This window comes from Myiozetetes cayanensis, unplaced genomic scaffold, assembly GCF_022539395.1.
Source record: "Myiozetetes cayanensis isolate MyiCay16 unplaced genomic scaffold, myiCay2020 scf2-11, whole genome shotgun sequence".
Lineage (NCBI taxonomy): Eukaryota > Metazoa > Chordata > Aves > Passeriformes > Tyrannidae > Myiozetetes > Myiozetetes cayanensis.
Window position 1 is genome coordinate 48,925,849 of NW_026087411.1, and position 12,085 is coordinate 48,937,933.

Genomic DNA, 12,085 nt, shown 5'->3' on the forward strand with positions numbered 1-12,085 from the left:
CAAAAAACCTTCTTTCGAATGTAAGCTACGAGGTATTCAGAACTGGAATTGAGTCAAACTGGAAGAAAATACGTGCCTAGAACTCTTCCAGGGTTGCTTGGTCATGCTGTTTTCCCTATCCCCTTTCATGGACTATTTGAATTTTAACTTAAATGTCACAAGACCAACATCAACTGTGACTGACATGAGCCAAGGCAAGAACTGTATCAGAAAGTTTAATTGTTGGGTTTGGGGAATTTTTTGACTCTGTTTTCCAGGTTAATTGTTTTTAGTTCTAACTTTTACATCTTCATATCAATCTAGTTTTAGTTGTAATTTTTACTGATTTCCAGTCAAGTTTAGGTTCTTCAGATATGTATTTTTAAAGCCTATGCAAGAAACTGAAAAAAAGTAGCATTAAACTTACTTTATGCATCAGTTAATTGCAACTGTAATTCTAGGGAGGTTTTTAATGCAACATGGTAATGTTTATGTCTTTGACATAAGATTTTAATTTTTTTTCTAATTTGGAGGGTTTTCAAATTTCTTGCTTCTGGAGTTCAGAGATAAATAAACTAAAAGCTTATTAGAAAGTTACTTGTTATAGTCTTTGGAGTTCTGAACTGGAAAATCTTGGGTTAATTTGCCTGGGTAATTCATAGCAATTTGTATGTATGCCATAAGCCCAAAAGCAGAGAACTTTTCCAGGAGAGCTGTGTTGCTGCCCGAGCTTCTGTCAGGGTACCTGGGGTTTTAAGATGAACAGCAATAGAGATTGTCATGCCAGTTTCTTCTTGTTGGTCATAGGCAGACCCTCCTAGTTCTCAACTTAACTCAGATCATACATTATTCTCTGCTTAGCTTAATTACTAATATAGTCATAGGTAAAATTAATTTTCATCTCTTCCTGTTCATTTTCTAGATGGCTATGATTAGATTTCCATGCCAAAATGATTACCATAATGCACGCTTTCACTTACTATTCATTAAGATGTATATTAGTCAAATTATACCCTCTGGACTTCTTACAAAGAAATCAAGTGTGCAGGTGTATAACTTCATTCTTGCCTAAAGACTATTCCTGTCAATTAATGAGTTTTCATAAGAGAAATGGTGCAAGAAGTTAAACTCCTCCTTTGAAGGTAAAGAATTGATATTTACAGAAAAGAGGAAATTGAGTTCCTGAACTGTGTGTTTGAACTTTTTTGGTTTGGCTCCTGAAGGAGCAACTAACTTCTAAGAGCGCAGTACAGGTTTATCCTCCCAGCACTGCTACTATCTAAAACTTGTATTGCTTGTTGTGAGAGCAACATTAGGATTTTTAAGTCTTTTTACACAATCCTGTCTAGTTCAAAACATTTAGACTCCCATGCCTGTTTAAAACTTTGGTAATTTCAGAGGTCACATCATATTTAGAGAATATGTACCATGATTATCCCCTAGTGTTCATCAGTTTATTGACAGATAAATAACAAAATAAATTGCTTTTTTCTTTCTCTTGTGTAGTGGAAAGACATAGCTTTCACCTGGAATTTTACTTGACTTTTAGAATTTAAACTGGTTCCAGGACTCTGAAGTGTAGGGTTAATGAAGCCTTTGACAACAATTCTAGTAATTGAGTTTTCAGGTTTAAGCTGTACATGCTCTTAAGTAATATTAAAAAAGACTATTTTGGATAAATGGAACTGTTAATGCAACATACTTTCAATGTGTTCCAGATTGATATGGTGTTTCAAGAGAACCTTTTTCCCTTAAGACTATTAGCTTCTCATTTAGTGTTTGGAAATTTTAAAACTTTGATAGAATAGAGCTGTTCTTATATTTTCTGTTTCCTCACAGATGCACTTGTGAATGTGTAGTGTACAGCTGTATAGACAGGCTTTCCATGTGATGCCTTTGTTGTCTTTGCCCTCACCATTACACCTCTCAAACTTTTTGACTGCTGGAAATATTTGTGTGCATGCAAAAACCTTTAATTTCAACAAATATTTCTTAAGTATTACTGTTCAGTATTACATGCTTTTCTACCTTAGTATCACATCATGAAATTTCTGTAGGAAAACTTCATGATATAAACCTGAAGATGCATTACTAACCTTAACACATCAATAAAATTCACTTTTCTTAATTGTGGACATCCTGGACAGCAATTTTATGTCAAAAAGGAAAATAGAAAAATTCCTTATGTATTTCTAATTTGTGCTATGGAATAATTCTTGGAGGCTTATGAGGCAGCTTACATCTTTGGCACCTGATTGTGGACTATTAGACTTTTTCCTTCACTGGAATGAAAAGAATTAGTTTTTAGATGTTAACATACTGCAGTTATTCAAATAGATCAAATGTGATGATGTAAGATTTCTATTGAAATTCCTCCATATTAGGAAGAACACCTTTATAAGCACCCTAATATCTGAATTCTGTAAGTGACATCAATAAGGAGTTTTTCTGGAAAATGAACTTGGCAATGCAAAGTGGCAAATACAAAGCATGTCACTGTATCAGTAGTAAAGTAGTTGGAAAAAAAGCACTGTAGTTTCACACATCATGTGTTTGTAATCTTGAAGATCCTCTTTAATTTTTCTTTTGCAATTAAATTTTTAATATCTCTGATTTTTTCAAAACAAATTATGTTTGTACTTAATATATATCTATAGCGTGTAAATAATCAACTATTCTGATAAGTCTGTCTTGCTGAATATATGGTGGTTTTCACTGAAATTTAATGAGGGAGTATATTTTGTTAGTAGGAAGAAGTGACTCTTCAGTCACCGTGGGTCATGTCAAAAAGAATATGTAACAGAAATTCTATCACAACTGGCTTGTTTGTATCTAATAAGAAATGAAGCTCCTAACTGCAGTAGAAGTAAGAATAGCAGCTGTATTTATAATACTCTGGCTTTGTGTTTCAGCAGGTCTTTGTGATATTAATGAAGGTACAGTAGTGCCAGAAGACCGGTGCAAGTCGCCGACATCAGGTAATCATAACTTTCTCTGATCTTCAGCTTCTGATTTTCCTGTGCATTAAGTCAACCTTTGCTAGTTAAGTAAATATATATAAACCTCTCACAAACTCTTTGAGCTGTCATAAATTTTGCTGTGTTGCACAACTGCATTTTTAAAACAAGGCTGATACAAGAGATGGAATACGAATATGTCATAAAGATGAGTGAAGAGAGATATAAGCTGAAATATTTATGCCTCAGGGAACATACTGCACAATGGAATTTTGAAGCATTGACAAGATATGCACAAATTCCTGCACTAGTTCATGTGATTGTGTTTCATAGTCCTCAAAAGTGGTAAAGATTATTTCTGAACAAGTTTACTTCTGTTTCCCCATAAGTGGCAAATTACTATTTTTCTTTGGAATCAGAGGTCTTCAGAAACCAGCATCCTAAACAAGGAATTGTTTGGGTTTTTTCAATTACAACTGCTATATGTGAATATTTTAAATTATATTTTAGAGATTTAACATTTTATTTCATATTGGCTAGTTGAGGCTATAGCCATGTAAATACTACATAATATATGTAGAGGTCTGTATTTTTTTAGTAGCTAAAGATTGTTGCTTATCTTCACTTATTACTCTGAGAACTTTTAAAGATGTCATTTTGTTTCATTCAAAACTACTCAAAGTTAGAGTAAAGGACTAAACTTCAGGTTTAAATCAAATATGTAAAGTAGTATGTGCAATGTAGTGCAAAATGCTAATCAAGATAGGAATCTAAAGATAGATTCCTTTTCTGTTGTAACCTGTATCTTTCAAAGCCAAGTTGAAAGCGTAAGAAAACAAAATATTATATTTTTAGATCTAGGAGAAATTTTAACGAATTTTAATTTCTGATTTGACAACTCTTGTCTTTGGATGTTAATTTTAAATTGTAGAAAACTCACGTCTAGGTCAATCAATGTCGGTTTTGCTTTTGCTAGCTCTTTCTAAGAGTAAATTGAATTTATTTACAATTAAAGCAAAAATTGGATGGGAACTTAATTAAAAGTCTTAACTGAAGATGTGATTTCATGACAAACCTCTGTATTGCTAAGTACTGGCATGCTGAAGTTGTCAACTTAAGCATTCTTTATAGTAAAAGCAGTTTTTGTGGCGTTTAGAATAAAGTGCATCTTTCCTATTTCATTTTATGAATATCAAGACTGATGTCTGTAAACAGTTTGCTGTGCAGTGCTGCGGTTGCAGTAAATCCCTTTGTCTGTCAAGGTTGAGGATAGCTGTCAATCTCACTAAGGTATTTGAATTTGACCCACTTAAAAAGTCCAGTCTAAGTGTGGTTTCTGGTAGACTCCTATAAAATACGTGCAATGAACAGCTAATGAGTTGTAAACCCTAATGTGTATCCTTTTTTCCCCTTGCTCCAGCATCACCCAAATATCCACCCTAACTGCTTCCAATTCATACTGCTTAAATGTAACCTCCTGTGTAGTATGAATTAAAGGGTTTATTTCATAATTTGGAATTCAAGTAGAGTAAACCTTAATTCACCATTTCGACTTCCAATGAAGGCAAGTCCGAAAATGAAAATCAAGGAAACTGTGAAATTTAACAATTTGGTTCCCCTCCTCTGTTTACCCCCTCCCTCCTGTCTGAGTTGTGTGAGCTGTAGTAGGTTAAAAACTAATGAAATTTGGATGTTTCTTTAAGAGGATCAAATAAGGAGACAGCTCAGAATAGGTGAATTCAAATGTCCTGAAAGGACACGAAATCAGAGGGAAATTTCCAATCCTGTAGAGGTAAAAATGAGTCTCCAATTTGGGTTGGCTTTCTGAGAACATTATTTTGAACTTAGTTCATTTTAGCATAAAACTTAGAAGTTTGGAGAGCTGAGTGAAAAGGTATATAATTTATGATATGTACACACACAATACTACAGATAAAGAAGTCTAAAGTACCAAAACCAGCAAGTGGACAAAAGATGGAGGGCGAATGTAACTGCTGCATTCTCACGTAAAATAAAATCTTGAAGTAGTGAGGCTAGACTGTGCCTTGCTTCCCTCGGTTGTCTCCTCTGCTCCCAGCTCTCAGTGAATGAGATGAAGGTCATGGAAGCCTTCTCAATTTTTTCCTTTAAAAAAAACTTGGAGGCACCTCCTGATATGGAAATAACTTGAGGTTTGTGAAGGGAGAAGAACTGCAATTGCTTAGGTTTGGTTTAAGTTTTATATCTTTTCTGGGCGAGAGCACAAAACTGGAAAGAAAGTTGAAAATGTCATCTAATTTTCAGAGGTAAGAGAGGACATTTTTGAGAAACTTGCTGCAAAGTGTTGGTGAGCTTGTGAAGCAGGATGGAGGCAAGATTCAAGTAAATTTGTTCCAGTCTAGAGGCTCTCTAGTTAAGAGGAAAGTACAGAAGTGCAAAATGTTTGCATGTTCCTAGCTTTAAGATTGGAGGATGGGATTGGCAGTTGAGTTCCCTTATTGGCTTTAATTGTTACAATGGGATCTGTAAAAGAGACTAGTCTATGTTTGGTCTGAAGTCTGTGTTTGCTCAAATCATCTAAATCTTCCACCCTTCCATGTCCAGGTAAAGAAAAGTGGAAGCTAACTTCCATTAGACTTCCTCCAGTGGGTGGCTGTATAGTTGAGAGGATTGTGAAAGTGACTACCTGCCTATGCAAGTTAGGACAATATCCTACAGTTTCAGTAACACAGAATTGTAGAAATACTGTGAAAATGTCTTCTGCTTTTTCTGTAAAAGTCAAGCAGTAGTAGGCCTAGACTCTGGGGTTGTTTATCTGAACTGTAAAACATTCTATGGCATTGTAAACCAACAAGATTTTCTTTTCCGGAGTGACAAAATACTTGTGTTTTGTTCTTATTTTACACTCCTGCAGAATAAAATCCAGTTAAATTTGGATAATTTTAGTTGAACAACTTACTTGAATTTACTTCCCTGACAATGTTTTAATTTCATGACAACAGTAAGCCTTAAGCTGTGATCTGTATCACTACTAGTGATACACCACTAGTTTTTCAGGGTTAGGGATACAGAAAAATCCCAGGTGATAGCATTGGCACAGTTGTCTGCAGAATAGTTGAAGAACTGTGGTCCAACAGTGACTTTACTGCATTGAAAAAAGACAAACAAAGAAACAGATGTATAGAACTTGAGTTTATTGTTACACCAGTGTTTTGTGATTCATAATTTAGGTTAATCTTTGTGTCTGGAGAAATTATTAGTACATCTATTTAGTTATTCAAGATAAACATTTTTTCAGTGAGGGAAATATTTCTAGCAATAAACTCGCTGCAGTGTGCAGTGTTGTATGTTGCATTATAATCCTGATATGGCAGAATTTTTGTCATACCAAAATAATTTGTACTGTATAATATCTAGTACAGCTACAGAGAATATCAGCATTTGATATTTTAATACCTCTTTGTATCTTCATTTAACTCAAAGCTTGTATTAATACATTCATTGTGTGTCATATATCCACTTCATTCATGACAAATGTATATCCATTTCATTCTGTCTCCACTTGTAGGTTCTGGTTCACCAAACAATTCTGATGATGAACAAAAAATGAATAATTTTATAGAAAAGGGTACAGTATTTTTCTTTTATCTAGTCTTGTTTTTTATTCAGTTCACCTTTTAATACACTTAGATTGATCTTTTTTATTAAAATATTATTTACAGTGAAGACCAAAAGCAGAAAGTTTTCCAGGATGGTAACCAATGACATAGGTAGGAACTAGAAAAATTCTGCTCTTTCTAATCCAGTGCCTTACTCTATGCAACACTAACCCAGCAGAAAAAAAGAAAAAAGAAAAAAAAAAAAAAAAAAGGCAAAATAACAGTCAAATTTCAACGCATTAAGTTATTAATTTTTCATTCTTTATGCTAAGTGGTAATTTCTATGGGCTGCTTCTCTACTGAATACACTGGGCATGATAATTTTTAAAAGAATCAATGGTCTCGGTGTTGAAATTCTCTGATTTTACAGTTGCACTTCTCTATTTTTCCGGATTGGTGAAATTCTAATACATAGTAAGAGTTCAGTCTATGCAAGTCACAACATTATTCCACTGCTTCTAAGAGAGTCTTTGAGAACCTGTGGCTGATATAAATTCTTTTTTATAAGTTGTATTCATAGCCATATGATCAGATTTCTATCTGACTATGATCAATAAAGATGTAGTATTGTGGTTTCATTTATTCATCTGGAAGAGGACTGGGTTGTATATATAAGTATACCCCATAACTGTTCCAGAACTCCATTTACTTTTCTGCATCCAACAGCGACACAAGACCCTCCCTACCAGCTCTAGACTTGTGTCTTAACAATTTGGCAACAAAATTGCCTTGGAATATGTTGTTTGCAGCTAGATTGAACCCTTTTATAATTGGCATGGAAATTACTCTGCTTCTGACAGTGGGGTCATTAAATAAATGAAGGTGAGAGCTGTATGATTTAATTTTGGGAAAGGGACTCTTCTGCCTTAACTGGGATGTGGTTACTTTCATTGAAAAATCACTTTGTCAATGGTTCATTTTGTTTTCATTTAGCAAATTAGTATATTATTGTAGGATAATTCAATTTTATCTCTTCAGTCAGTTTAGGTTGAAATGACTTTAGATAGTAAAACTGTTTGCTATTTCATAGGTTGGGTAGAACCACAGGGTAAGACTAGGGACGAAGAGATTTATTTTCCTACAGTCTGCCTTGGATTATTCTGTTTGGCAATTTAACTTCTGTCCTAAGTCATTAATCTCTTTCATTGCAATTCAGTAATTAAGAAACATTTAAAATTCAGTGAGGCAAATACGAGTATGAGGAAGTGGTCCTTGGAATCTGAGGTACAGAATGAGGAAGAGCAAGAATATGCCCTTTGTACAGTACTGTGTTGAGCCCTTCTTGCAGTGATATCAGAAATGGTAGGGAAGATGAGTTCTGAGGCAGCAGAAGCCTGAATATAATTCAAGAAAGCAAATGGCTGTCAATAATATGTTATGTGAATTCATTTGTAACTTAAAAGAATTTAGTATCTTTTACATGACTATTAATATACTCCCCTAAAGGAAATTCAGGGTAACTAGAACCTAATGTTCAAGTCTTCTAATGAGAAAAACAACACTTAATGCTATATCAGTGTCTGTAGAGGTAATGTTTCCCTTTTGTCTCATCTGGACATAAGATCCACACATCGAAAGTTTGCCTGTGACCTCTTTTTTTCACATCTTTTCAAAGAGTTATGTTAGAGCATTATAAAATATGCTAATGACAATTCTATAGAGCTATTCATACCTATTTCGCTTGAAGCCTTTCAACTGAAAACATTGGAATGTTTTTCACAGCTAAAGAGAGAAAAACATTAATTTACAAGTAATGCATTCTTTGTACTCTAAGCTATACTGTGAGTTCTGTAACTTGCAGAGTTTATTTGAAATTTAAAGATAATTCTTTTGAATTCTCTTCATTTTGAGTGGTTTGGTGCTGTGCATTGAATGTGGATGTTTCACTGCCATGTTTACTATAGCTTATCTGGCATGTTTACTCCAGCTCTTTCTGAACTTACATTCTAAGCTCTTTCACACAAATAAAACACCTCTTCTGTGTTAATAATTGCATGTTTTTGCATCTCATTGTTTTAAACTGAATTGCCAACCAAATGTGAATGGACAATGAGTTCTGTAAAATGTTTCACTGTCATTAACATCACCATATTGTAGGAAACAAATTGTTTACCATCAGCTGTGTTCTCATGGGCAAATTTAACGTATATAGCATGGTCGTGGCTCTCTACACTGGCAATCAGTGCAATCAGTTCAAGTTCCTTCTGTTCTTTGTCAATGTGTGAAATACAACCTGATAAATGTGTTGCAAAATAGAATAAGAATCATTTACATTGGTAACTTCAGTTGCTCTTAATATCACTCCTGTGTTTGTCACATGGGAACAGGGAGCAAGGGAATGCTGCTAGCAAAGTGTGAAGTAATTTCATTTCAGTGATAGGGCTGTAAAGGGGTAACGTAACCCAGTTTTTAATATGAGACATCATAATTCCTGCAGATTTCTGTAATTAGTGACAGTACCAAAAAGGATTCTCTGATTTGTTAGAGGCTCAAACCCCACATAAGAGTGAAACAATAGCCTAAGTAAAACAATATGTACCAACATTCTGATCAGTTGGTCTGTTTTGTTGTTTGTTGAGTTTTTTTTAAACTCAATTGTGAATGCTCTGTGCTAAAGAATGGTTAGCAATACCAGTTAAGACCTCTTGTGAATATGTTGCTTTTGTGTCATGTTTGCCTTTTATTTGCAGAGATGAACTTTGAACAAGTTACAGTTATCTTGGAAATATTGAGATACTTAACTAACTAATTTTAGAAAGTCTTGTAGCCATTATTGAAAACAACCCATTCTCTTAGGAATGTCAAATATTTGAAAGTATAAATAGCATGCTGTAAATTGTTTGTAGAAACATACTAATTGTAGATGCATTTACAGAAAGAATTGGTAGGAAGCACCTAATTTCTAAGGCTGCGTCATTTTTATAGAAGGACATTGGACTCCAGATTCAGTGGAAGCAAAATCTTAAGCTTTTTTACTTGTACTTTGGTTAGTTAATTATTTGGCATGAAGAGATACAGGTGAATAAATATTATAGCTAAAAATCATGTTGAAAATTAAGATGTATTGTAATGACCATTTCTGGAAAAAGCTTTAGTAAAGGTTCCTGAAAATGTGAAAGATTTTAAAACCTTTATAACTGTTCTAGTAGCCTACATGTCAAATACTTCTCAGGAAAATTGGTCATATTTATTTTCTGCAGTTAGTCAATTTAAAAACAACTGCAAACATTATTAGTAGACAGAGCTGAGCAGGGTAGATTTAATTCCAGACTTCTATTCTCTCTGCTGCTACTACTGACATAAGGTTTTTCACATTTCTTACATTCTAAGTGTACACCTAAGTTTTTCAAACATTGCCAAAATAATTTACTGTTAGTGCTGTTTTCATGGAATCAAATTTTAAGATGTTCATAGTAAGTTCTCATTTGCCCTATTGTCAGACTATGACTGTTTCTTCCAATGTGCTTTTAATACTTTGATCTCATTTTGGATGTACCCAAGTACATGTTTTCTTACACTCTCTTGTAAAATGGCTTTATTATTATGTGAAATTTAGAGATTTCAACATTTGGTAATTGGTAATATAAGTATTTCACTACTGTGTAATTGTCAAATATAGAATAACTTGGGAACTTAGGTACGTCTAACAAATTCCAAGCTGCTTGGTTATTTCTCATGTAATGTTATATGAAATAGGCTTCATAAACTGTTCTCTTGGTTGTCAAAACTCCAGGACACTTGTCTCCTTTATAATCTTTAGAATTTTATTTTAAAAGGCTTAAACTCTTTTTTTAAAGAAACCGAGGAGAAATTGCTATAGCTTTCAAACTGCTATACATTGTAAAGTATCAGCTCAGGATAACCCACTGCAAATAAAATGTATGTTACTTTTAAGCCATAGCTTCCTATTGATAGTTCAGTCATATCTCAGCCTTCAGCTTTTTGTCATTGAATTGAAGGTTGCACCTGCCATACTGACGTATAATATGCTATGCCAAGGCAACCTTTCATATTTTAACACCTGCCCTCCCAAGCCTGACCTATGAGAAATCTCAAGAACCTTTGGTTTTGGACAGTTCTCTAATATGATACTTAATAATATATAATAACAGAAAGAATATGGGTGGACCTGTGTATTACTCAAGGTTTTCTAATTTAGAGGAATATTAAATGTAGGTCTAAATTCAGGCAAAATAGTCCCTGATGCCCTGAGCAGCAGCATGCCCGGAGGAGCAAAATAGCTCTGTGATCTTTGTCTTGCACCAGCAGCAGAAGGGTTGTCTTGGCTGTAAATGCTGCAGCAACCACCACCCACGAGAGAGGTGTGGAACTCTGATATGACAGCTACTACTTGAGGTCAGTCAGGCGCAGCAGGAGCAGTCAGCATCACCTTTGCCCTGTTGTACAGCTGCAGTGAAAAGCCTAGCATTGAATGCTCTCTCTGTAGATCTCCATCCTGTATATTCCATTTTACTGATTTTTGTATTTTGCTTTGTTGAAGGTGTCTAGCATATTGCTGAGTTTTCATCTGAGATGTAGCAAAACTGAATCTACCAAAAGTATTGTAAACCATAAGCCAGGTGTGAATACAAGCAGATCTTTTTTATACTGAGTAACGATAGTTAAAAACCGCTTATCTGGTGAAATATTCTTATTTTCTTACTGCACGGTTAGGCAGTTTTTTCTTTAAACACAAGATGGCACCATTGCTATTGAAATAGGTTCTTATTTACGTTTGAATTATTGGGGGGTTTGGCACATTAATGTATGTTTTGAAATGTTTTGGAGTTTTTTTATTGCATAGCACAGTAATTTTACAATTTCCAGCAATGATATACTTTTTAGCAGTTCATGTATCCTCTCATCCTATTTATGAGGCATAGTTGAGCATATACTGAAAATTGTCTGACAAATTTGTTTCATCTTGTCAACCTAGTTCACACAGCTGGCCTTTGACTAGGAAATAAAAAGCTAAAACTGTGGATCGGTACTCAGAATCCAACACACTTTCCTGTACTTTTATTACCTGCTACATTATCTGTTACCTAGTATCTTCTTATTTTTGTCAGTTTTCTCCAAATTATTAAAATTGTGCCAAATGTTTCTACTTGAAAAGCCAAAAGTGACCACTCTGGTCTTTAGTGACTAAGTTAATTAATCATTGCTGGTATTCACACGTGGTAGAAGCTGTTAAAAGCCAAAAATATCTCCAGGTTTTTTGCATGTACAGACTCAACGGTTTGTTCAGTATCTCAGTTCTTATGATTTTAATGCCTAACACAGAAAACAAGTCTTATAAGGAATGCCCGTCTTGTAGTTCACTATTCCAGATGAGAATGACCTCTTTGCAAGCTGATTTAACTTCAAGCTGACAGCAAAAAGATGGGCACCTGGTCACCAGTGCTATTTTGTACTGTGGTTTTTTTGTTTGTATGTCTAAACTCTGATCTGAAACATGACATGATCTTGCTCAGATACAACCCATGGCAGAAACTCCCGATGAGTTTTTGC

The 12,085-nt window shown here is 34.4% G+C and overlaps 1 protein-coding gene across 6 annotated transcripts in view; it reads left to right on the top strand.

Moving 5' to 3' along the window:
• Window positions 1–12,085, top strand: part of STXBP5 (syntaxin binding protein 5) — a 104,071-nt gene that overhangs the window by 72,509 nt on the left and 19,477 nt on the right. For 2 of the 6 annotated variants that reach the window (XM_050315120.1, XM_050315123.1), the window contains exon 19: window positions 2,892–2,957. In XM_050315120.1, the coding sequence (XP_050171077.1) occupies window positions 2,892–2,957 (66 nt within the window). Of the gene's footprint in view, window positions 1–2,891; window positions 2,958–6,483; window positions 6,544–6,637; window positions 6,686–12,085 lie in introns of all 6 variants that reach the window. The other 4 variants (XM_050315122.1, XM_050315124.1, XM_050315118.1 and 1 more) reach the window with 3 other exon arrangements.